Source organism: Zootoca vivipara, chromosome 11, assembly GCF_963506605.1.
Source record: "Zootoca vivipara chromosome 11, rZooViv1.1, whole genome shotgun sequence".
Taxonomy (NCBI): Eukaryota; Metazoa; Chordata; class Lepidosauria; order Squamata; family Lacertidae; genus Zootoca; species Zootoca vivipara.
In genome coordinates, this window is record NC_083286.1 from 20,908,073 (window position 1) to 20,934,919 (window position 26,847).

At 44.5% G+C, this 26,847-nt stretch overlaps 2 protein-coding genes and 1 non-coding gene across 4 annotated transcripts in view; 1 reads left to right on the forward strand and 2 right to left on the reverse strand.

Annotated features, from left to right (window-relative positions):
- YTHDC2 (YTH N6-methyladenosine RNA binding protein C2) overlaps nucleotides 1-5,395 on the reverse strand; it is a 34,156-nt gene extending 28,761 nt beyond the window's left edge. For both annotated transcript variants that reach the window (XM_035099961.2, XM_035099960.2), the window contains exons 1-3: nucleotides 5,092-5,395; nucleotides 2,534-2,624; nucleotides 921-1,117 (exon numbers count right to left, since the gene is read on the reverse strand). In XM_035099961.2, the coding sequence (XP_034955852.1) occupies nucleotides 921-1,117; nucleotides 2,534-2,624; nucleotides 5,092-5,299 (496 nt within the window). In that variant the 5' untranslated portion in view covers nucleotides 5,300-5,395. The remainder of the gene's footprint in view (nucleotides 1-920; nucleotides 1,118-2,533; nucleotides 2,625-5,091) is intronic.
- A 397-nt stretch (nucleotides 5,396-5,792) lies between these two features.
- TRNAK-CUU (transfer RNA lysine (anticodon CUU)) lies at nucleotides 5,793-5,865 on the reverse strand. Its single transcript has one exon. It is a non-coding gene; the product is annotated as a tRNA-Lys (tRNA).
- A 9,142-nt stretch (nucleotides 5,866-15,007) lies between these two features.
- MCC (MCC regulator of WNT signaling pathway) overlaps nucleotides 15,008-26,847 on the forward strand; it is a 202,635-nt gene continuing 190,795 nt past the window's right edge. The window contains exon 1 of the mRNA XM_035099855.2: nucleotides 15,008-15,350. Within this exon, the coding sequence (XP_034955746.1) occupies nucleotides 15,202-15,350 (149 nt within the window). The 5' untranslated portion in view covers nucleotides 15,008-15,201. The remainder of the gene's footprint in view (nucleotides 15,351-26,847) is intronic.

A 26,847-nucleotide genomic window follows, 5' to 3' on the forward strand; every position in this document is an offset into this window, starting at 1 on the left:
TAGTCTTGTTAGGCTATTTCTTCATTGGTCACTGAACCACACAATTTCCCAATCTTTTTCCATGCATATGGTTTGGTGGGGTTGAAATGGCTTTAGCACAGCATCCCACAGTGCTCCATAACACAGCAAAACCGTAGATCATACCATTGAGCTTCAGTCTACCGTAAGAAGAAATGCATGTTTTCTAGAGAGAAAATTATCTTTTTACACGGCTAGACAAGTATAAAATTGCTTTGGAAGCATCACAGGAAGAGCCCTGTATCTGTCTCTTTGTTTACATTTTTTGATTGTCCACCCAATATCCATATCTGCTTACAGAATACTCCTGGCTTACAGACAGGAAAGGTAGGACGTTCACCTCAAATTCCTTCCTCAAAATCTGCTTGGTAGGGCTGGGGGACTTGCCAGAAACAGTGTGGGAAATAATACAAGAGGCTGCCTGGGAATACTGAACTGGCAAAAATGGCTTGTCCTCCCATGAGTGCCTTCTGTTAATAGAGGGGGCATAGGGGAACCAAGTCATGGTCTCCTTTGGTTTGATGTGCCACAATTTTTGCGCATTTTAATTTGAAAAGATAGTGCATGGTTGTGCACATTTAGGTGTATCTCATATTATCAGAATGCACAGCTTGCAAGGTGAAGAGCTTTCATTCTCCACCTAGCAATGCTTTTCAAAAATAAAATGGCAGCAAGGTAGTGCCATAAAAGCCAAGTCTCTTGCAGCACCATCAAAATGCAATGAACACACCAGCACTTATATGACAACCCCATTTGCAAAAACATTATGCAGCTGTAATTGTGTCAATATACACACATACGCTATAGACCTCCAAGAGTTTCCAAGCATAGCTTGGGGTATGCAATACATTTTCCCTTCACAATTCACCATTATATTTCTTAACAGAATATACTCAACACACCAGCTTCAACAGCAAAAACATTTCCTCTCTCTGTCTTTGGTAGAAGCTCGGTGCGCTCTTTATTGGTGACTGGAAATCGCTGTACAAGGCTTCTAATAGCATGTTTTGTGTTGGGAATCAAATTACATGTCATTACTGTATGTGCCAACTCTGAGCCATCTTTTTTCTTCACAGTTAAATATCTGCTTGCACCTTTCCTAAAAAATAAAAAAAGGAAGAATCATTTCATATTCAGCACCGGGAGTAACTTTACAAACACAGATGAATTATAAGACTCACAGTGAAGAAGTTTTCTCAAAACATTAAGATATGCTAGGAGTCCCCAAATACGTGAATTAAACTCTAAACACATTGCTTAGCTTTCCGAGTCAGTGTCAGCTACACTGACTCAGAAATATTGTTTCAGATTCTACACGCCCTAGATTTATCTTGGTTTAAGTACAGTGGTACTTCAGGTTAAGAACTTAATTCGTTCTAGAAGTCCATTCTTAACCTGAGGTACCACTTTAGCTAATGGGGGTCTCCCGCTGCTGCTGTGCCACCACCATGTGATTTCTGTTCTCATCCTGAAGCAAAGTTCTTAACCCGAGATACTATTTCTGGGTTAGTGGAGTCTGTAATCTGAAGCGTCTGAAACCCGAGGTACCACTGTACCCGCATAAAGACAAAGTATCAAAATGGCTTAATGTTTGGCATAAAGGTAAGGTAAAGGGACCCCTGACCATTAGGTCCAGTCGTGACCGACTCTGGGGTTGCGCGCTCATCTCGCATTATTGGCCGAGGGAGCCGGCGTATAGCTTCCAGGTCATGTGGCCAGCATGACAAAGCTGCTTCTGGCAAACCAGAGCAGCACATGGAAACACCGTTTACCTTCCCGCTGTAGCGGTTCCTATTTATCTACTTGCATTTTGACGTGCTTTCGAACTGCTAGGTTGGCAGGAGCTGGGACCAAGCAACGGGAGCTCACCCCTTCACAGGGATTCGAACCGCCGACCTTCTGATCAGCAAGCTCTAGGCTCAGTGGTTTAACCACAGCACCACCTGGGTCCCACCTGGTTAGATGTTTGGCATAGTAAACATCTAACTTCAAACCTGATTTGGTTGGGTCTTGTTCTCCAGTAGGTATGTTTCAAATCTCTTCACTGTCTGACACAATAGTCTCATTAGGGACAATCATATCTCAGTTTAGTAGCCCAATATATAAGAACCCTAGCCCCTCAGAGCAAGCCACAGCCTTTCCTCAACCTGGTGTGCTCCAAATACTTTGGTATAGCAGTGGCATTATAGCTACAGCAGTCAATCTCTGCTGCCTTACAAAGCAGGTAGCATGCAGAAGGAAAAGTTATTGCAGCAATAGCTACACAGTCCAAACTTGGGAGCCATATATGGTCACCTGAAAGGAACAACTACTTATCACAGGTAATCGGGAAAGGCCAAATTAAGAATCTGCCCCAACAGTGTCAACAGATATCTCACCGCAACAGTGTCAACAGATATCTCAGGAAGAATTCCACCTCAAGACACTACTCAAAACTGAAAAACAAAACTGTGCCAGAAAGATGCACATTTTCCCATTCACATGGGTAAGTATTTTTGGCAAGGTACTTACTTACCCTTTACTTTTAGAAATCAAACCAAGCGATTGACTCAGTCGATGAATGAAGGCTCTTTCAGTACTAGTCAAGGAGGAAGGAAATTCCATTTCTGAAAGAGAAAGCATACACGTACTGTATGTGCCTACATACAACTATGTCTAAATAGTAGAAATATATCACCCCTGAATAAACAAGCAAAGCCTATTTAAGGACAATAAACTAAGAACTGCACTCACTCACCTGGAACTCAGTCCCATTGAATTCAACAACAACAACAACAAAATGTTTATTTGTACCCCGCCCTACCGGGCCCGAGCCAGGCTCAGAGCAGCTAACATCATATAAATAATACAATATGCATAAAAACAAGCCATCAATTGATTCAAATGCATCCCAAAATTAATTAAAGTTAAAGTTAAAACTGGACAAATGACAATCCTCAGGTTAAAATTGAAAGTGGTTAATACTCGCCAGGACCAACTGTTTCCACTGAATACTGTATTATAAAGACCTGTGAGTAAGATGGGAAACCTCCTTCATGTTTGTTCTTATACAAAGAGAAAATGAGTCAGAATGAACCCTGACCAAAGGCCTGGCGGAGTAGCTCCGTCTTGCAGGCCCTGTGGAAAGATGTCAAATCTTGCAAGGCCCTGGTCTCTTGTGAGAGAACGTTCCACCAGGCCGGGGCCATGACCAAAAAGGCCCTGGCTCTGGTCAAGGCCAGTCTAATCTCCCTGGGGCCCGGAATCTTCAGGGTATTGTTATTTGTAGACCGTATGGTCCTCCATGGGACATACCAGGAGGCGGTCCTGTAGGTAAGAGGGTCCTAGGCCGTATAGGGCTTTAAAGGTTAAAACCATAACCTTAAACCTGATCCTGTATTCCACCATAAGCCAGTGCAGCTGGTATAGCACTGGGTGAATGTGATCCCATGGCAAAAACCCCATAAGGAGTCTTCTGCACCTGCATTCTGCACCCGCTGGAGTTTCTGGTCAGTTTCAAGGGCAGCCCCATGTAGAGTGAGTTACAATAATCAAGCCTGGAGGTGACTGTCGCATGGATCACAGTGGTGAGGTGAGGGCGAGAGAGGTAAGGGTAATAAGGCTTACTTCAGGGTAGATATGAATAGCATCACACTATGTATTGAATTTGATCATCAAGAAAGATGAAGAAGGAACAAAGGAGATATGTCACACAAACCATAATTTAAAACAATTAGTGTGTGAAAGTTACTGCCACAAGCTATGATAATAGCCACAGCTATTAGCTGCTGTTCCGGTATGTCCAGAGGTAGAGGACAAACAAGCTCCATTCATTGGGTTTTGCTATATAAGTGCATGAAAAAGCAAATATGCATGCCGTATTATTATTTCATTTACACTCTGTCTTTTTCCCCTGACGGAGTTCAAGTCAGCTTACAGATAAAAACGGTATATGCCATACTTAAATATGGGAAGGGCCTCTTCTACATAAGTGATACATCTCCTGCATTGCATGCCCAGGATCCCCGGTTCAATCCCCATCATCTCCAGTGAAAGGATCTCAAATAGCAGCGCTGGACTAAAGAGACCAATGGGGTAAACTGCACCCTATAGTAGACAATGGGGGCCTGTAGTTCTGCATCAACCCAATCCAGTATGACCGGTATCGTCAGGGACGATGAATTGAACTCCAGCAACATCTGGGGGGCAAGGGCGATATATGAACTGAAGATGGGTGCCAGACTGGAAAAGGATGAAGATTAGTTCCCTAGTCCACGGAGTTGCTGCCAGCCACTAAGACAGCCCTGAAAACGAGGGAACGGTGATCTCCCCGTGGCAAGACAGCTCGCTATGGATGCATACAGCCACGCCACCACGTCTGTGGCAGAGGTGCCAACTTGAATAAAATAGAGGGGTGGCAAGTAAGCCGTACCCAGCATGATCACATATGGTGCACGGACACCATTTGAATAATGACCCCATTTGAATTGACCCCATCAATTGGGGGGGAGGGGCAGCCCCCTCAAATATTTCATTGGGGGGGGGGGCAAGACCCCATAGCCTCTAGGAGTTGGCAGGTACATACAAAAGCGAGATCACTGCACCGTTGTCTTCAGGCAAGACATACAGAACAATTAAATCAAGAACGAATAGATTAAAAAACAGTTTCTATCCAAGAGCTATAACCATCTTAAATGCTGTAACTAAATAATATGATCTTGGGGAGTTGTGATGGGTGTGTGTGTGTGTGGCTGTAATTGTGTTTTTGTTTTGTTTTTTATGGGATGGCATTCAATTTCGTTATACTATGTACAATGACAATAAACTACAGTATCTATCTAAGACTAATATGCCTTCACCAGGGATGCAGCAGAGGTAGTGCTGGCAGGTGATGCTCAGCACAAGGCTGCAAAAAACAAAACAAAAAAAGAGTTCGGATTTAATAGGATTTCTGAAAAGCAACCCTGTCATCGACTACAACTGGTTGCCTGGACTCCTTCGGCGCCCTGACCCGCAAAGACCCACCATAACAAACCCGCCTCTTTCGACTGGGGCCGCTTTCAGGTCCACCCTCGGGGGAAGGGGAACCGTTACCTCGCTGGTCCCCATATCGGAACCTCTCCAGAGCGATGTTCACGGCGATTTTCACCTCCTCGTCGATGCGAATGTCCTTCAGCCCTTTGGTCCGGCCGGAGCAGGACGACGAGGACGAGGCGGCGGCGGTGGACGGGCCCCCGCTGGGAGGACCGCCGCCGCCTCCGCCTCCGGGAGGCCGAGGGGAGACGCTGCTCGGGCGCGACATCCCCCGAAAGCTGAGGAGGAGCTCGGGCTCAGAGGCACCGCTAGAGGGGGCCGGGCTAGGCCGGAGGCGCCCCGTACGCGAGAGTGAAAGCGGAAGGAGGACGCGCCTCCTCTGAGGGGCGGGGGGAGGGGACGAAGCGAGGGGCAGGGCTTGAGGCGGGCCGCGATGACGTCAGGGGCTCCTGGGCGGGGAAAGGAGGCGGCGAAAAGACGAGCGGGCGGGCGCGCCCAAACGCAAGTTGCGCGTCTGTGGGGTTGGGACGCCGAGCCTATGTTTATCGTTGGAGGCAATACTGTTAGGACAACCCGGGCGGCTTGATTTCTCTTTATACGCCTTGTAGCCGTCCTAAGTACACCTACATTCCTAGCTGGGGGAACCAAAAAAACAAGGGTGTAGCCAGATGTTGGGGGGGAGCGAGAGCAGCAAGACTGATACTCATCTGTCTAGCGCAGTGAGGGTCTCTAGCCCAACTCCCTGAAATGCAAGAATCTTTTGCCCAACGTGGGGCTCGAACCCACGGCCCTGAGATTAAGAGTCTCATGCTCTACCAACTGAGCTATATGATCAAAATCAGATCTCTTCTCTTGCATGTGTTCTTTAATTACATCCAGAAAGGGCCTCCAGTAATCTCCTGAATGCATTCTATTTTCAGAGCACCTGCTTCTTGACACAGTGATCATATCCTCAAGGAGAGGAGGCTGAGGGAACACCCTTTGAAAAGGGTGAGAGGCTGCCAGCTCTGCAGGAAAGGGGTGACACAACTGGGCCCCACAGGGTGCTGTAGGAAGAATGTAGTTGGTCAAGGAAGCTGTGAACTCAAAAAGGTTGAAAACCTGATTTAAAGTATTAACAGTTGTTAATTTGCTTCCTTTTGACCCCAAGCGCCCAATTTCTAGTTTTAGCTAAGCATTTTTTTTATTTACTTAGCTAAATTTATTTACCATGCTTTTTTTTTTTTTTTTTTTGCACACACAGCCCAATTCCATCTGCGGCTGTTCGGAAATGCCTCCCTGTGTGCAGTGTGAGATTTTCCCTTGCTGAAATTAAAGCGTCGGAACTAAACTGCAGCTCCTGCCTGCAGGTAACCAATAGGACACATGAAAATGTGTGTTCACTGCTGGGAGCAATGCTGCTGTCACATGCAACAGAAGCGCCTCTGGTTCTGTGAGCGCTGCACAAGGGATTTGAGGCTCGCTCGGTTTGGCTGTATAGTATACATTTGCCACATGGTGGTGCCAGTCTAGCAATTGTAGGGTTGTATCAGCATTGTACATTCAAAGCAATGTTACAGCTCTTCAACAGTCACTGGGAACTGTAATTTAAGGGGGTGCCATAGGAGCCAATTCCTAGGGGCCGAGGGGGCTTCACCTCCCAAAAGAGATTTGATGGGCTAGGCCCCCTTAAAGTTGATGGGCATTGCCATTCAAATGGTGTGTGTGCACTGCACCACGTGATCAATTATGAGGGGTGGGACATACCTGCCCCCCACCCCCCATATTTTATTCAAGTTGGCACCCCTTCAGGGAGATGCCTGTTCCTTTCACAAAGCTACTGTTTCCAGAATGGTTTAACACAGGCATCCCCAAACTGTGGCCCTCCAGATGTTTTGGCCTACAACTCCCATTATCCCTAGCTAAGAGGACCAGTGGTCAGGGATGATGGGAATTGTAGTCCAAAACATCTGGAGGGCCGAAGTTTGGAGATGCCTGGTTTAACAGTCAGACTCTCCTCACAGGGAATTGTAGCTCTGCGAGGGAAATAGGTGTCTCCTAACAACTCCCCACCCACCCCAATGGCCTTTCATTGTGAGCAGAAGTGAGAGTCAAACATGAATCTTTGTGGCTCATCATAGCTCACACTGAACTCTAAACATCTAAACACCTAGCTTTCCCTGAGTCTCTTTCTTCTGAACTTCTTCCATTTGTTCCCCATCCCAGTAATAATTGCCTTTTCCCATGCAGCCACCGTATTCTTTTGTGATATCACAGGTAGCCAAAAGGAACAGCTGGGGATGCATCAGGGCAACCTCCCCAGTTTGGAGTGAATTGGACGACATCTGGTTTTGGGTGATCCTGTGACCATGCGGGTTAGAGTGCTTAGTACTCTGTTTTGGGGTCCGATGCAGAACATGGGGTTTTGGCCACGAAAGGCTGCTGCAGGACTTTTGCCGATGTTTTGGCAGCAGTTTGGAGAATCGGACATTGGGTTTTTGGTGCCCCTGTGCCCCCCCCCCCCGGGTTGGAGTGTCAATTACTCTGTTTCTGTGTGGAGCGCTGCAAAATGCGGGCTTTTCACTGTGAAATGTCACAAAACAATTGCAAAACTTTGGCACCAGTGTGGAGGGGATCCCAGGTTTTGTGGTTTGTAGTTAATGAAGCCGAAATGCATTAACAACATTTCTTGACACCTACTTTCTTCTTTAAATCTATGCCACTTACCTCTTAGGAAATTTCACTTGTATGGAATAAAGTATGATAAGAGAAACAAACATACTGTTAACTCAAAAAAAAAAAATCCTTCCAGTAGCACCTTAGAGACCAACTAAGTTTGTCATACCGTGTTTCTCATATTATAAGACATGTCTTATATTTATTTTTTCCTCAAAAAAACACACTATGGCTTATTTTCAAGGGATGTCTTATTTTTTCCTCCTCCTCCTGCCGCAGCCGACATTGCTACTGTGCCTATCACTATGTCTTATTTTCGGGGTATGGCTTATATTCCTTGAATGCTTAAAAATCCTGCTATGGCTTATTTTATGGGTATGTCTTAAAATATGAGAAACAGGGTAGGTATGAGCTTTCGTGTGTATCTGAAGAAGTGTGCATGCACACAAAAGCTCATACCTATGACAAACTTAGTTGGTCTCTAAGGTGCTACTGGAAGGATTTTTTTATTTTGTTTTGATTGCGTCAGACCAACACGGCTACCCACCTGTAACTAATACTGTTAACTGTGAGCATCTCACGCCAATGCTCATTAATAACAAGTTTCTTTTGCACTGTGTCTTGAAAGGTTTTATAGACAAACCACCTTGTGCCAGAGCAGTTTTGAAACCTATAAACATGTTACCTATAAACTCCAGCTCAATAAAAAATGAATCCATGTCTGTAACCGAAGCTTTGAAAGATGTTAAAAAGTCTTTGATCTTCTCTTTTTTGCAATTTGGAAACATGAAGCCGTTTTTCAAGTGCTCACATGCTGTGTTCACTGTGTGATCTCTTTTCATCCATCTTCTCCCTTGATTTAAACAGACCAAGAGCACAATCCTAACTATGTCTACTCTGAAGTAAGCTATTGAATTCAATGGGGCTTACACCCTGGAAAGAGAGATTTTTAGGCTTCATCCTTAACTTTCTGTATGCTTTTGGATGCCACACTATAAAGTATTTTTACTTTTTATAATAAAATGTGTGCAGTTAGGGGTCCAAGTTTAGAGCATATGTTATAAATCCCCTATTAACTTAACCCCTTATCTTGGTGTCACTACTAAGGACCAATTTTGTCTGCAGGCAACTCAGGAATACCCTTTATAAATCTTGTTTTCCTCAGGTAAATATTACTTACACATGGGAAATATTGTGCAACCACATGTAGATCATTGCCTATTACATCTGCACACAGGCTGGGAAGTAGCTACTAGTCTTGACTTCACAAAACCACATCACAGTAAAATGCACACAAAGGTAGTTGTCACATGTGAATCTACATAAAGGCTACAGTTTCTTTTTTTGCCTCCACAGCTGACCTCTTTGTCCATGGATGAACCTCCCTCACTACCCATAGAGTGAGAGGTTTAACCCTCTCTAGTTTGTCATCTTTTTCACTTAACTCATCCATCCCCAAATCTGTATTCTTCCCACAGGAGCCAGCTCCAGAGGCACCATTCGCCTGGGGAGCTTGTAGCCAGGGCTGCTGCAACAAACAGCCATGCGAGCCTCTGGGAGGCAGTGATCCGAGAGGGCATCAGAGGAGGGAGGGAAGGAAAGAGGGACAGAGGCCAGTGTTGTCTACGGCACCCTGACCATCCTTCATGGCACCCTAGGGTGCCACGGCACACTGGTTGAAAGGCACACTGCTTTAAATATATGGTGATGTGATCACTGCCAATAAGCAGGTGCTCTGAAAATATATTGCAATCAGGAGATTACTGGGGGCCCTTTCTGGATGTAATTAAAGAACATGTGCAGGAGAAGAGATCTGATTTTGATCATATAGCTCAATTGGTAGAGCGTGAGACTCAACCTCAGGGTTGTAGGTTCGAGCCCCACGTTGGGCAAAAGATTCCTGCATTTCAGGGGGTTGGACTAGAGACCCTCACGTTCTCTTCCAGCTCTACAGTTCTGTGTTTCTATGCAGTGATGCACAGCAACAAAGGATTAAAACAATAATGATGCCATGTCAGTAGTAGCGAAACTGTGCTGGGATAACCTGTTTGCTGTTACACACAGTCTAATTATTATCTCTAAAACTTCTTGGGAAATAGCCTGTAGCTTAATGAAAGGCATTTGTGAGGTGTTTCAGGTGGCTGGATTGCTGCCCAGTGGGGAAGTGACTGTTGGATGCAGTGGAGGCCATGGTTGTGATTGGGGACCTCTTTGCTGCTGCCATCATTGCCACCGTCACTAGTACAGACAGAGGTCCCTGGTGTCTGTTGTGGTGCTGGCTTTGTCACCACATGAGGAGAGGTCCCACATTGGTGTGTGTGGTGGGTAGTGGAGCAGGCTGCTGTTGTTGCTGCACACTTCTGTGCTTGGGTGGCCTGGGTGTGTGCCCACCTACCTGCTTACATTAAAGCTTTATTTCCCATGGACCCATATCTGGTGGCATGGTTCCTTGGTGTGTAGATGCTGGCTGTGAGCTCAAGGGTATGTAGGGTGGTTGCAATTGCCATGCACTTGGAAGGAGGTGGTATATCAATGTGTGTTTGTTAGGAGGAACCCAAAAGTTTAATTCACAGTCTCAGCTTTAATCCAAAGTTCAGGACACAAGGTTTAGAAGTCTGTAAACAAAGTTATAAGATGCATAGCTAAAAAGGTAAATGTACCCCTGACCATTAGGTCCAGTCGCAGACAACTCTGGGGTTGCGGCGCTCATCTCGCTCTAGAGGCTGAGGGAGCCGCCGTTTGTCTGCAGACAGCTTCCCGGTCCTGTAGCCAGCATGACAAAGCCGCTTCTGGTGAACCAGAGCAGTGCACGGAAACGCTGTTTACCTTCCCTCCGGAGCGGTACCTATTTATCTACTTGCACTTGTCGTGCTTTGGAACTGCTAGGTTGGCAGGAGCTGGGACAGAACAATGGGAGCTCACCACGTCGCGGGGATTCGAACCGCCAATCTTCTGATCAGCAAGCCCTAGGCTCTGTGGGTTAGACCACAGCACCACCCACGTCCCAAGATGCATAGCTAGGCAGTAGCCAATACATTATTCCAAGACTTGATACACCCCTCGGTACTCACCCCAAGCAAGAAAACTGTGCTTACCCATAGGCGCTAGGGGTGCGGGGCACCTGGGTGCCGGGCTCTCAGGGGCACCAGGCTGAAAGTCCGGGGCCCAAGAGTTGCGTCCAGGGAAGAGCCCGTCCGTTGGTCAGAGCGCTGTGGCAGGCTCTTCTGCTGTTGGCAGCTCTGCGCTGCGAGTTTGGGGGTGACCGAGCCGGCAAGACACTGAGGCAGCCGGCCAGCTCCGCCCTCCTGCACGCCTGGGACTAGGCAGCCTTGGGGGGGGCAGCGCCGGGCAGATATTTGCACCCCGGCGCCGCATATGTTTAAGGCAGCCCTGCTTACAAGTGTGCGTTCCTGCAGGTGTTTTGGATCTGAGTCAGTCTCTCTGACCTCTCCTGCCACCTCTGCCCCCTACAGCCCCACCCATTGGCCAGTGGCCCCCTTGGCTACTATGATAACTTCTCTCTCAATGGGCAAAGAAGAGGCTGACTCAGATGGCTCCCCCTCCCGTTCTGTGACATCTGGCAACAAAGGGGCAGAAAGTCCTCGCAACTGAGTGTTGGCCTCTCCCCACCTCTGACCCCTGGATTCTCCTCCTCCAGATGTCACCAGCCCTTCCCTTATTCCCCTTCCATGGTTCATTTTACACATCATACATTCCTGCATATTTTGCAATAACCATTCAAATCAGTTTTCCACTTTTATATCAAGTATTATTTGCACTGTTGGATTTATATTAATGTTGCCAACATTTTCAGCTGTGGTAGTTATTTTCCATATATTCAATAAATGTTTTCCACTCTTCTTTAAATATATGTAATTCTTGCCCTCTTATTCTATGTGTTAAGTTCTGTCAACTTAATTTGCCAATCCTCTTTAGTTGGGACCTCGCTCACTTTCCATTTTGGGGCTAACAAAACATGGGCCGCAGTTGTAGCATACATAAATAAATTTTTCTGACACCTAGGAATTTCTGTCTGGGTTAATCCCAATAAAAAGGACTCTGTTTTTTTGGGGGGGGGGAGTAATTTTAAACATTTTTTTTCAACTCATTATAAATAATTTCCCAATCTACTTTTACATTTTTACATGTCCACCACATATGAAAATAAAGGTTCCCTCCACTTCTTTACAATTCCAGCACGTCTCTGATTCTGATTTGTAGTTCTTAGCCAACCTATTAGGAGTTAAATACCATCTGTGGATCATTTTTAAATAATTGAATGCATTTATTTGTGTGGTAACAGCCACACAATATGGTGGATCCCCATAATTTAAATGGCTCTGTTACCTAATTTTATAGCAGTTTGTAGAATTCTACTTGGTGGCAAATTCTGGGGTATAATTAAAAATATGGTGCTATCAAAGAGAAACCAAAGATGTTAGCAAGTCACTTGTTTGTCATTTCTAATACATTGGCGTATGTCAAACGTTATGGGCTGCCAAGTTTTCGCTTTTCTCGCGAGGAAGCCTATTCAGCATAAGGGAAAATCCCTGTAAAAAAGGGATAACTTGGCAGCTATGCTCCTGTCTCTTATACAGGTACAACAAAATTGGCAGAGGGGAGGCTCTTGCTAGTTCCTCTGCCCTCAGAGACTCAGGTTGGTGATGGCTCAGGAGAGGACATTCTTTGTGGAAGCCCCTGCACTGTGGAACATCTTCCCCACACAGGTGCACCTGGCACTTTCATTATACAGCTTTCGGAAAATGCTGAATATACATCTTTTTACCCTGGCTTTTGTCGCCTGAGGTGTATATTTTTAGGACTCCCTTCTTTTTATGATTGTAGGTTGATTTACACTATTTTAAACGTGTTTTAATGTTGTAATCTGCCCTGGGAGCTTAAGGTGAAGGGCAGGAAATAAATAATTTGCCTGACCTGAGGAAAATAAAATGTACCAGGTTCTGGCTGGCTGGAGATGAGAGAGTGGACACCACTTCAGAATACGAAAGGTGTTTATGGGGGTTTGGCTGATTTACACTAAGTGAAATTAGACCTGTGAAAACTCGATGTGACTATTTTGGGTCAGTTTAGCACATGTTTCGCTAAACAGAACTGAATCAGGCAAAGTGACTTGGCAGAAGAAGCAAATAAGAGATCTGGGGAAACTTTTGTACTTGAGGAAAATGTTTAGTAATGTAAACAAAACCCAGGCCAAGTGCCAGGTTGCTGCAGGCCCCAAGTGAGGGGGAACTCTGCTTCTGATGCTGTGCGTCTTCCCTGCTGCTTCTGCATTCCTCCACCGGGGTGTAACGCAGAGTCAGCAGGGAGAGAGCAATCGCCCAGGCTGTGCTTCCTTGACAACAGTCAGTCCCAGTCAGATGTCCAGCTTGCCAGCTGCTAATACCTAATTAAAACCACCTGGTAGCCAAACAAGAATAATATAAAATGTTGTCATATCTATTTGAAATTTTAGAGAAATATTATCCATCCAATATATGACTTGAAGGAGAAATGCATAGTTTGCTACAAAAACAAGTCCTGTTATACCTTAAAGACTAACTTTTTTTAATGACAAAAGCTTTCATGGATTACAGTACAGATGCATGACATGTTATCCTAAATCAGGGGTCAGCAAGGTTTATCTTGCCTGGGCCAGATCGGTCCCGCGGAGATCCCTCCGTGGCCCGGATTGCGCCCGCACCCGCAATTTCCGGCATCTGCGTCTGCACAGACACGATTTCCGGCACCATGGAAGCGAGTCCCCGCACCACACTGTGCCGGTTTAGTGCAGCGCGCAAGCGGGGCCGCTTCCGGCCCATGGGCCTTAGGTTGGTGACCCCTGTCCTAAGATGTAGGTATACAGGCATACCTTGGAGATACTGCAAGTTTGGTTCCACACAACTGCAATAAAGCAAGTAATCACACATTTTTATTTATTTCCCAGTGCATATAAAAGTTATGTTTACACTGTACCGACGCCGTAGTCTAATAAGCCAGGTTCCTGGCTGCAGGGGTAGGAGGGGAAAAACCTGGCTCCAGTCCTAGCCAGTTTCACTCCCATGGCTGGAAGGTGGGGTGGCTGGGGAGGGGGCTAGGGGGTGAGACTAGGTTTTATTTCACCCAGGTCCAAGATCCAGTTTGGCACACACATGCACATTTGTATACCCCAGGGTGCCACAGCACACTGGTTGAAAACCACTGCCCTAGCAATTCTTACCTGGCAAGGGATACCTTACACATGAAGGGGGTTGGGGGTGTGTGGGAAGGGGGCTTATTCTTTTGCTGTTTTATTTTTAATTACTGTATTTACTTGTTTTTATCCAGTATTTTATTCTGTGAACCGCCCTGAGATTTTATGATGAAGGGCAGTACAGTATTATAAATCAAATAATAAATGCGGGGAAGGTAAAGAATGACTTATATTCCTGAACAAAATAAAAATAAAATTCCTTCCAGTAGCACCCTAGAGACCAACTAGGTTTGTCATAAGTATGAGCTTTCGTGTGCATGCACACTTCTTCAGATACACTGAAACACTCATACACACAAAAACTCATACCTATGACAAACTTAGTTGGTCTCTAAGGTGCTACTGGAAGGAATTTTATTTTTATTTTGTTTTGACTACGTCAGACCAACACGGCTACCTACCTGTAACTTATATTCCTGATGCCACTTTGGTTGTGATCGCTTTGAGAGTTTGTGTTTCGAATCAAAATAAAAAAATTCCTTCCAGCAGCACCTTAAAGACCAACTAAGTTTTTATTTTGGTATGAGCTTTCGTGTGCATGAAAGCTCATACCAAAATAAAAACTTAGTTGGTCTTTAAGGTGCTGCTGGAAGGAATTTTTTTATTTCGTTTCGACTACGTCAGACGAACACGGCTACCTACCTGTAACTAGAACTGTGTTTCGAATGAATGAATGCTGCGTTGACCTCAGAGGAAGGTTAGGATTTTGAGAAAAAACCCAAGAGAACTTGCTCAAAGCTAAATCTGAGAAACTCGTCGGTGCTGAGCCCAGTGCCTCCATTAGAGTTGTGGTCCCCCCCCCCCTTCTATGCCACTAACTGGTTAGCAGCCAAGTGGTGCTCTGCAAACGCCGGAGAAGCTCCGGCCCTTTTCCTCCCGCGTCTCCCTCGAGGGGCGCGCGACCCCTTCGCCAAAGAAGGTGCCTGAGACAAGCGGGCGGGCGGGCAGGCTGCTGCTGCTTGCTGCTCCTCCTTGCAAAGGCGCGCCGGATCCCCAGGATGCCGCTGATTGGCGCGTGAGGCGGCGCGCGCTGAATTCGTGCGCGAGGCGAGGAGAAGCGCTTGCCTGGGATTTCCCCACCCCCTTGTTTGCATTGTGTGGCCCTCGCGCTTTGTACGGCAGCGGGGTCGGGACGGATTTGCGCGCGCGCACACACGGGCTTGTGGCTGAGGGAACCACAGACGGAGAATTCCGAGGGACCGGACTTGTGTGCAGACGTTGCCACCGCCTCCGCCTCCTCCTGCTGCTCCTCTGGAGAAGAGCGCATGATGGCGGCAGCGGCCGCCCCGGCCGTGGTGGTGAGCCTGAGCAGCACGGCGAGTAGCAGCAGCGACACTTCCAGCACGGGCGAGGAGGAGAGGATGAGGCGCCTCTTCCAGACCTGCGACGGCGACGGCGACGGCTTTATCAGCAGGTAACCACAGCCGCTGGGGCAGCCAGCTGCTCTCTGCGCGCGCGCACACACACACCCGCAGAAAAAGTGGCAGCTCAACTTCTGAGCAAGTTTCTCAGATGTGAGCTGCGCTTCATGCACGACGGAGGTGCAGGGGAGTGCCCGCGGACAGACAGACCGGCAGACAGACAGACGCTTCTTGGGCAAGGGGATCAGCAGGGCGGATCAGCATCACACCCAGGGCAGCGTGCTGGCCAACAACACAAATATTTTTAAACAAATACAAATACAATAGCCATCGCACGCTTATCCAGCATGGTGTTTGTTTTATCCATTGTCTCTAGACCTGTGGTTCCCAACGTAAGGCACACCCCTCACAGGGGCGCTATTTGATTTTTAAGGGGGACAATTTGGAAACTTGTTTAGACCAAGTTAATTGCCTTTTTGGCTTCCTCCATCGTGAATAGTAGTTCACTTTTTGAATAATAAGAATTATATGTCAATGGGGAATGGGGGCATCAGGATTTTAGAGATGCTTTTGGGGCATGGCCAAAAAAAATGTTGGGAACCACTGCTCTAGACATACACTTTACACATTCAGTATTCAAACATATTACTTGGCGTAACCCTTCCACTGAGAATATTGAGCAGTTGGTATAAGAAGGTCTTGTTTCTGGTCATTAACATAGTTAAAGAGAGGGGTCCACATTTCTTGGAAGGTGACTCTCTTCATTATGCCTTTAATTTCCCTCCTTTGTCTGGTGAGATGCTCAGACATTGCTGTATCCCAGATATTATTTTCCCATATGTTGAGGGGTTCTTCCATTGCTGAGCTATCGCTAATCGTGCTGCGGTCAGGAAGAAGCCTACTAGTTCGCCTGTGGTGTGCCGGCCTTTATGGCAAGGTGGTTGCTGTGATAGAAATGTGTGGTTAACTCTTTCGGAAGAAACTGCTACCCAGCAAGTTATTCCTCTCCTCTTTTTTTGTTTTGTTTCGTTATTGTGGTGTCAGGCAGTTATGTTCTTTGCCCTGGGAACTCTTGAATGCACAAGTGCTGATTATAGCTGCATAGTGGTGGGGACTCCAGGCGTTCTGTTCGCGCCCCGAGGCACTTTCTCCTTCATTACTACTGTGCATGCTGAGCTGTAGTTCAAATTAAGCTGAGCAGGTAGTTTTAGGTTCATTTGCACCAATGTTGAGGGAGCAGGTTGAAAGGAGAAGGCAGCTTTTCAATTTCACTGTTACACACGAATGTGAAGGCCCTTGTGCTCAGCTCGGGAACTTGCTTTAGCTTGGCATTGTGGCAACAGTAGCGGTTCACACCCTGCTGCCAGCCAGGGAGAGGGCGGCAGGGTCTACATTTTCCGTTCCCAGTTGTCCAAGAACTGACCCCGTTGCTAAAGGGCTTGACACTGCATGATCAGGGATGGGAGTGAAGTACTTGTGAACCTCTGGATTTCCTTGGACTCCAGCTCCTCCCATTGGCATCAACAAGCATATCCAGTGATCAAGGGTGATGAGAATTGTGGTGCAATGACATCTGGAAGTCAATGGGTTTCTGGTAGCTGGTCCAGAACATCTCAGGAGGCTTTGGTGGAGCTGAAAGGAGTGAAAGACTTGATAATGATTGTGTTGACCCTTGATGTGGTTGTCTTGATGATCTTATGGATGGCACTTTGGAAGACATAGAAGCAAAAGGGTGTTTTTTAGAGGGTACCTGTATTCTTTCTTTCTTTCTTTCTTTCTTTCTTTCTTTCTTTCTTTCTTTCTTTCTTTCTTTCTCTCTCTCTCTCTCTCTCTCTCTCTCTCTCTCTCTCTCTCTCTCTCTCTCTGGTGATCACTCATAGCAGAGTAAAATTGTCTTCCATAAACATAGTTTTAACAATGAGTCCGTAAGTGACTGTGGAGGCCAATTCTGGATCCATATGTCCTTCCACAGTGGGGACATTGGTTTCCGGCCGGGAGTTGATCACGGTGTGGATTTGCCAAGCGTGCCTTCCTCTTAGCACGTTTCTCCCTTGCGCCCTGAGATTGAGTTTCTTCAAAGCCCATGACACCTTTGGTAAAGGCTGTTCTCCAACTGGAGCACTAGCAGGCCAGTATTTCCCAGTTGTCAGTGTTTATACTACATTTTTAAAGATTTTCCTTGAGACAGTCTTTAAACCTCTTTTCTTGACCACCAGCATTATGCTTTCCGTTTTTAAGTTCGGAATAGAGTAGTTGCTTTGGGAGACGATCATCAGGCATCCGCACAACATGACCAGTCCAACAAAGTTGATGTTGAAGAATCATTGCTTCAACACTGGTGCTTTGCTTCTTCCAGTACACTGATATTAGTATACTGTATAACACTTGTGAATAATGACATACAGAGCGTGCACAGCTGCAGGTAGCACTGCCAGCCAAGGTAGCATGGGCATAGCCAAGGTGGGGCAGGGGGGCAGCTGCTCCCCCTGAGATCAAGTAAAACAATAGAAATACTTAACTGACCAATCACGTCGGTTCTGTCCCCCAACAAAAGTCCTGCCCCCCTTAAAAAAGTCCTTGCTACACCCATGCAGGGTGGGTAGTATACAAGTTATTTCATTTGTTCACATGCATTGTTTCCCCTCTGGTGGGAAGAGGCACAGGACAGAAGCAAAACAAAATTCCTATAAACACCCCCTGGTAAAGGTAAAGGGACCCCTGACAGTTACGTCCAGTCGTGAACAACTCTGGGGTTGCAGCGCTCATCTTGCTTTACTGGCCAAGGGAGCTGGTGTTTGTCCGTAGACAGCTTCCGGGCCATGTGGCCAGCATGACTAAGCTGCTTCTGGCAAACCAGAGCAGCGCACGGAAATGCCGTTTACCTTCCCACCGGAGCGGTACCTATTTATCTACTTGCACTTGATGTGCTTTCAAACTGCTAGGTTGGCAGGAGCTGGGACCGAAGAGTGGGAGCTCACCCTGTTGCGGGGATTCGAACCGCCGACCTTCTGATTGGCAAGCCCTAGGCTCTGTGGGTTAGACCACAGCACCACCTGCGTCTCTCCAATTCCACTATGTGTATTTCTGTGAGATGTTTATGGTGTGTGGGTGGGAAATGTCATGTTTTTACATGCCCCAATGAATAAAATACACAGTTCTACTTATAGCTTGTCTGATTTTCATAGATCATAGAATCAAAGAGTTGGAAAAGAGACCCCCGAGGGTCATCTAGTCCAACCCCCAACAATGAAGGAATTCTGCCCACAGACGTCTCTGGTGGGCTTGAACCACCAACCTTCTGGTTAACAGCCACATGCACTGAACGATTGTGTCACCTGAGGTGCTATGTAGGGCTAGTTTCAAGATACATGTTTTTAAAATGTTTGGGAATTGATAGATGGTATTATGTAAGGGAATTTTTATTTGTGTGTATGTGGTTAACCTGCCAACTCATAGTTGTTGGGTTTTGTGGATTACTGTATTGGCCTGAATATAAACCTCACTCCCCCCCCCCAAAAAAATTCCAACTGTGAAAAGTTAAAGTGTGGCTTATATTCACAACTTTATGGTATGCAGCCAGTAGCACAGGGCAAACAGCACCAGGAGCGCAGCAAAGCGGAGCCTGCCCTGTGCGTAGTCCCCCGTCCTCTCCCCCAAGGTCGGGAAGGGAGAGAGGAAGAAGAAGAAGGAGTTTGGATTTCATATCCCACTTTATCACTACCCTAAGGAGTCTCAAAGCGGCTAGCATTCTCCTTTCCCTTCCTCCCCCACAACAAACACTCTGTGAGGTGAGTGAGGCTGAGAGATTTCAAAGAAGTGTGACTAGCCCAAGGTCACCCAGCAGCTGCATGTGGAGAAGCGGAGACGCAAACCCGGTTCCCCAGATTACGAGTCTACCACTCTTAACCACTACACCACATTGGCTCTGCCCCCCCCCCATATGTAGCCAGGAGCAGTGAGGAATGGAGAGGCTTACATTCGGGTATTCTTTCTTTCCCCCACTTCAATTTCAAAGGTGCGGCTTATATTCGGGTGCGGCTTATATTTGGGCCAATACAGTAGTTATTGAGGCAGGAGGTGTAGTGTCCATCTCTTTCCACTAGTATACCACATACATCTTTGTATCTCGCCCTTAGTATTGTAATAGTGTTTCCACATATGCTGATGGTTTTAAATGGACATTTTGCTTATCTGAAACGCCTACTTGCTTTTGCAAGTTTGGAAGGCATAATCCTCTAACATGCAGTTCATATCTTCTTGGGTATTGAAATGGTTCCCTGGTTATAATCTAGAGGTTAACTCAGATGTTCAGATTTGTCCAAGGCAAGAACCCTAAAGGCAGTAAAGACAAAGTCAACATTTTGCATGCCATTCACTTATGACTGGATTAGGTGCTGGGATAAACCAAGGTATTCTCTTGGCTCCATAAATATAGAGAGAATGGGCAGTCAATGCACATCCTTCAAGCAGTGCTCTAATGCCCAGTTGTTCTTGATGTTAACACACTTAATCTCTTGTACTATGGCAGGGATGGTCAACTACCAAGAGACTGTGATCTACTCACAGAATAAAAAACTGGCACTGATCTACCCCTTGTAGGGAGGGAAGTACAATGGTACCTCTAGTTGCGGACATGATCTGTTCCGGGGTGCATTCGCATCCCCAAAAGTCAGCAACTAGAGAAGTGCTTCTGCCCAAGCACGGAATGCAATAGAGCGCTTCTGTGCATGTGCGAATCACGCAGAATGGTTTTGTGCAGGCGCGAAGCATGCAGAACGCTTCTGCACACATGCGCATAGTGAAATACTTCCGGGTTTGCCGCATTCGCAAGCCGAAAATATGGAACACTAACCTAACGCAAGACGAGGTATGACTGTACCGCTTTTGGGGGGTTCAGGTCAAAGTTTTTTGTGGTGTGCAGGTTGTTTAGCGTTTTTTGGAGAGGGAAATGTCAAACTTTATTAAAGGGAAAACGAGAAAAGCTTCTCACCAAAGGTTCGCTAAGGAAATAAACAGCCTCACAGCGAAAACTCTGTCTTCCGTTCCAGCGATCATGGGCGATTGGAGGAAGGGGCCGGATGCTATTATGTTGGACATCTCTGTACTATGGCAACCTCTCTACATGCACTTCTAACTAATATAGTTTAGCAATTCCGCTTTTTTTTCTCCCAGGGAGGTTTACATCATTGTAAATATTGCTTCTGCACAGTTGACCTGGTGGCATGTTTAACGTACCATGCAACCGATGTCCGTTTTCTGAAGTACTGGATGTTGCTTGCATAATATACTTGAAGGACCATGTGGACAAAGGCTTTTATTGTAGACCCACACCAACAAGGGAGGAAGAAACTCAAGTAGAATATAGCTAAAGATGCTATGGGACACTGTGGGAAACAGCTGTGTTCCTTGTTCTTTCCGGCCCCCTTTGCTTCCCTCCAGGGCATTGATAGAAATTTTTTAGGAGTAGTCTATGTCTCTTTACCTTCTCTAACAATGTAGTCATGGCCAGGGTGGATTTGATTTCAATCATATCAATTTAAATCAAGATTTAAATCACGATTTAAATCAGTAGTTGGTGATACATGATTTAATTTTTAATTTTTTTAGAGAAAGACTAATTTTTGCTGGTATAATTTTAATATTTACAACCAGATGAAGGTTTCATTTTTGGAATAATAAATTTTCAGAGTAGTTTTTACAGTTATATCACAAATTACTGATTTGGTTATACTATTAGAAATACATAGACCGATAATTATGAAATTATTGTGAGGTTTAATAAGTTAACTGTTTATATTTTGACAACTGCTGTACTTTATTGGAAGGAGAAAAACAATCATTTCCTTAATAACAATTAAAAAAAACTTAGTCTGAGTTTTAGAACACATGAAAAACTTAGAACAAATCCTTATTTCCTGATGAATAGCCTTTGGACCATAATGTACAGTAACTTAACTAGAAAACTATCTTTAGAAAGATTTTTCCTCCAAAAGCATTTTATTTTAAAAATCTGATTTAAATTTAAAAAATCTTATTTAAATTTAAAAAATCTTATTTAAATAAAAATATATCTTTTTAAAATTTTATTTTAAAAAAAATCATTGATTTTTATCCATCCTGGTCATGGCCCCAGTAGAAGCTGCATGCTACTTTAACTCATTGTTTCCAGACACAAGCCTTTAGGCTTGGCTTTGCTCTGCAGTCAATAGTTCAGACATCTGTATGTTTAATTGGGAGAAGAGAAACATAAAACCTATAAATGCCCAACTTCTGGAGCACCACTGAACCAGTAAATCCTAGATAGACCACCAACAGTCTTTTCTTCTAAATGTGCAATTTACTCTGTGGGTTATGAATATTTAATTTTTTAAAAAACAACAACAACCAGTTGTATCATTCATGCAGCTCTGAAATTAATTTAGCCTCCTTTTGTCATTTCCCTACCCTTTGTGAAGCCGCTTCTCGGCCACCAGAGCCAGCTGAGGGAAGAATTGCATTTTACTATTTTGGTAAAGGCAAGCACTTTTCCATTGCACATGTCTTCGTTTAGTGGATGGGGACAGGTCAGTGCAGAATGCAGCTGTTAGGCTTGTAACTGGGGCAGCGCAGTAGAACCATGTGTCACCAGTCCTGAAAATGCTGCACTGACTGGTAGAGAGCTACCAGGCCAGATTGAATGTGTTAACACTAGCATATCAAGTCCTAAATGACTCGGAACCTGAGTGAGTACCTCAAATAGTGCCTCCTGCAATATCAACCATCTATGAGAGATGAAACCTTATTGGTGGTGGTGCCACACTGGTAGCTGCCCAGTTGACAGTGACTTGTGGCAGTGCCTTTTCAGTGATGGCTCCCTGTTTGTGGAATGCCTTCCCTAGTGAGGTGTCATTATTGACTTTATTTTGGGAGAGGGAATTAAAACACCATTGTTTACTCAGGCGTTTGATGGCTGAAGGACACTGTTCCTGGCAACCCCAAGATCATTGGTTGTGTGAATGTTTTTTCATAGTTTTAAAGAGTGTTTTAAAACTGTTCTTGGTTGTAGCTCTTTCTAAACATTTTACCATTACTTGGGCTCCTTCAGGAGGAAGGGCAGGATATAAATCGAATAATATATATTTGCATGCATAATGAAGTTATATGGAGTCTCAGCTGTGGGAACCCTTTGCTGCACATTAAACTGAAAACTCTTTAAATACTTGCTGGGGAGTAGAGCCGCCACACATGGAGAGGAAAAGAGCACCTCCTGAGAGAACAATTAATTGTCAGTCTATGAATAGTTAGGCTGACATTTTAAAATGGCAGATAAAAGGATAATTGCTGGCTGATATTGGATGGGAATTCAATTTGGCAGTGGAATATAATTTGGAACTCATCTAGTCAAATGGCCTACATTATACTTTCCTACCAGAATACAGACATTTTTTGTAACTAAATTACCAAAATGCAATAATGTCTGTTTAAAATTCAAATACTGTAGTGCACAGCAGTAATATTTTTGGCAATTGGTGTTTTTTTAATACATAAAAAGTGATGGCAGCAAAAATGATAAACAATTATTCTTTATTTATTTATATCCTGCCTTTGAGTTGGGAGTTGAAAAGCTTTGCTGGTGCACTGTAAGTAGCCTGGGTCCTGCTCTCCATTCTGCCCACTGTTGGCTTACAAGAAGTGGCTGGTTGTGTAAGGTACTGTAGACAGTATCTCTGGGGTGAGCTATATACAACACTGAGTTGGGTGCAGTTTTCCCAAAGGGGAAAAAGCAACCTGTGGAGAGATGGCTTAAAAGCGTTCCTTGAATGTTCAGTGGCAAGTGCATTTATGCACACGCAAGAAAGCTCTTTGGGAGATTGGAACTGAACAGGATTCGCTTTCATGTATGCAAGAGACATTCTAGCTGTTCTTGCAAAAAAATAAAAATAAATTAAAAGCTAGTATCCTGACTGTAAAATGACAAGACTACTGCAGAAACTGAGAAGTTTATTGGGAAATGATTCATCCTTGAATAGGATTATTGGAACTCTTAGGGAAACGTCTCTCCGCTTCTGAACCATGGTTTAGTTTAAATATGGTTATGGTCACATGGGTTGTGTGTATTGCTTGCTTAAAACGTATGGGCTAGGCATTGCTCTGAAGAGTTGATTTTTTTTTCTCGGCGGTCTGTGATTTAGACCAGTGTTTCCCTAACTTGGGAATACAGTTCCCATCATCCCTGACCACTGGTCCTGCTAGCTAGGGATGATGGGGGTTGTGGTCCAAAATCAGCCAGAGACCCAATTTTGGGAAACCCTGCTCTAGACCAGGCATCCCCAAACTTCGGCCCTCCAGATGTTTTGGACTACAATTCCCATCATCCCTCACCACTGGTCCTATTAGCTAGGGATCATGGGATTGTAGGCCAAAACACCTGGAGGGCCGCAGTTTGGAGATGCCTGCTCTAGACACTGGAGGGAATGGTGAGTCTCCTATTCTGGCAATTAGGAGACAGGCTCTTCTGCCCTAAGGCAAGCTTTCTCTTGTACAGTACTGTATTTACAATGAACAGATAAAGGTTCCAGGGCAGTTGCAGTTCTGTGTGACTGAATTGTTCTCTGTCCTAGAATCAGGTGTTTTCAGTCTTCTTCTAGTTGTTGTTGTTGTTGTTTGTTTTGCAGGGGGACTCTCAGCGAGTCTCACAGCTGCTTCCTGTCCCCTCTCCTTGGGGCAGGTTTTTTCCCCCCTCCTTCCTTCTCTGTTCTTACTGGTGGCTTTCCTTTGTAGCCCCTCTCCACCTTTTTTCGCAGGTTAGTGGTTTGCTTCTTGCAAGCTCGCACATGTAATTTTAATAGGCAACCTGAATGCTGAAGCATGTGCTCCAATCCAAGATATAAGCTAGTGTCAGAAACGTTGAAAACATTAAATTATCACACAGTACAGTTCTGTTTTGCGTCATAATTATTTTTACAGATTTGCAAAATTGCTTCCCCAGATTTTTCTGTAAACCCTGTAAGTCTTAAATTTGTGTTCAGTCATGTATGCATGTGTAAGATAAGGTCTCTAATTAGAAAGTCAGGCCACCTTAATTACCAGTGGTATAGGAGAGTACAGTAATGATCCCAGTTCACAATTGTGTTTTATAATTTGCTTTGTGTACTCTACATATGCTTTGTTTTTTGAAATTGCTAAGAGATGTGCTTTATTCTTACTTCAGGCAGAGAGTATTTATTTGCAACTGCACAGCAGCATAATGTTGGAACAAGCAACAGTAACATGTTAACTTTAATTTCACTATATTACAGTATAAGGTTATGCTCTTGACTTTTGTTTTACAGTACTATGTTATGGTGTTGGAAATAAGATAGGATTATTTTGAATTCTCTCATCAAGTTAACCATCATAGCCCAACCATTTAAGGAAATGCATGCTGAAAGTGTGTCTCTTTTGGGGGGGAAACAGCCTTAAGGAAAAATTGACATTCATTTAGCAGTGTTTGTTTATGTTATTTATACTTGAAATATAATAAAATAAAAGTAAATAAAATCCCAAAATCTGCAACCTTTGATTCTTCAAAGGGCTGCACATAAATCTTGCCATTTGTTTTGGTTTGGTGTTGTGAGAATTTGGGTGCAGTGAGATCTGGTTTTCAACACTGTTCTGTATCTATCACCTACTAAGCATTCTAGATTCAGGTAGGTAGCCGTGTTGGTTTGACGCAGTAGAAATATATATATATATATTGTCCAGTAGCACCTTAGAAACCAACTAAGTTTGTTCTTGGTATGAGCTTTCATGTGCATGCATGAAAGAAGTGTGCATGCACACGAAAGCTCATACTAAGAACAAACTTAGTTGGTCTCTAAGGTGCTACTGGACAATTTTTTATTTTTAAAAAATATATATTTCTACTAAGCATTGCAATATACTGATATATCATGATATCTGAAATAAGGCTGTACCGTACTTTTCCGTCCAATAGATGAGGTTTTTTAAAAAATATTTCAAATAAATGTTTAACATTGGGGGTTGTCTTATACACGGAAAGTGCAGGGTGGGGGTGGGTGATTGGTGGCAGCCACGAGCAGGAGATTGCCAGCGGCTTTTGGACAGGTAATTGGTGGCTGCGGCAATTGGGCGGACAATTTGCTGCTGTTGGCGGTGAGCGGGCAGACGATAGGTGTCTTTGGCCAGGTGTGCAATCTCCCCCCCCCAAAAGCTCAACAACTCTGGGCAATCCCCCCATTTCCTTAATTTGCAGTCCCCCAAAAATGGGTGTCGTTTTGTACACAGGGACGTATTATACATGAAATATATGGTAACTATGTAGAGGGCAGCGGGATAATGTATTGGCAACTGCGAATACTTAGGGGTCTAAAACGGATACAGTTTTTGCTTTCCCTTCACATGTTGTTACAACTGTTATTTTATAGCCCAGACCAACAGGGGCAGCAGGAATAATGTGGGAAGTGAAGACTGGCTTCACAGTTTTTCCCATATTGTAGTTTTTTTTTTTACATAGCGCACATATAGACACATTGTGCTATATCTCCGTGTCAAATATTATGAAAACATTATCGCTTTGTGGATTTCAAACTGACTTTGGATGATGTATCGATATATTGCCTTGCCCTAGTGGGGATTATTGTTGGGTTTTTTAAGCTGGGTCATGCCATTGCAAGTAGATAAATAGGTACCACTGCAGCGGGAAGGTAAACGGCATTTCTGTGCACTCTGCTTTCTGTCAGTGTTCTGTTGCGCCAGATGTGTTTTAGTCTATGGAGTGCCGCGCCCCATAGTCGCCTTTGACTTAACCGTCCACAGGTCCTTGATCTTTTCCTTTATTGGTTTTTTTTAGCTGGGTCATTGTGTGTGATGTTTCTAGATGACCTTAGAGCAGCCATCCTTACTTGTTGCCCTCCGTACATTGTTTGGAACGACAGCTTCCACAAGACATGGACTACAATTTATTTATCTAACAAAACTGATATACACCACTTTATAATAGCATCAACCGCTGTCTAAGCAGTTTACGAAAAACAGTATAGAATATTCATAAAAGTACTGATAGAATCAACAGACTTTAAAAACAAATAAGCACAATAAAATTCCATATCTGAGTAGGATGGCATAAAAATTTTTTTTTTTAAAGCAGGCATTGGAAATGGCAAAAGGATCTGTCTTTTTTTTTTTTTTTTAAATATTTTTATTAATTTTCCAATTAAAACCAATTATATCACATTCAATATTTCAAATTATACACATATATATATCAATCAGACCGAATGTTATGCCAAATCATCTAAAGAATTTTTTATTTGGGTTCCCATGCTTCAAGAAATTGGGAATTCCTCGCAACTGTCCACTGCCGTCTTTTTTCTAAAGTTCAAATCGTCCTTCAAGTTCATAATAATCCAGATCTTCCCCTTACAGTCACATAGATGTTTTCCACTTTCACGATTGTTTCCCAGCTGCTGATATAAATATCAAACAAAGTCTCACAGATGTTCTTTCTCCTGTGTGAGTTAATCAGTCCAGCCTCCCCATAAATCTTCTTAATGGAGCTCCTGTTGCGTT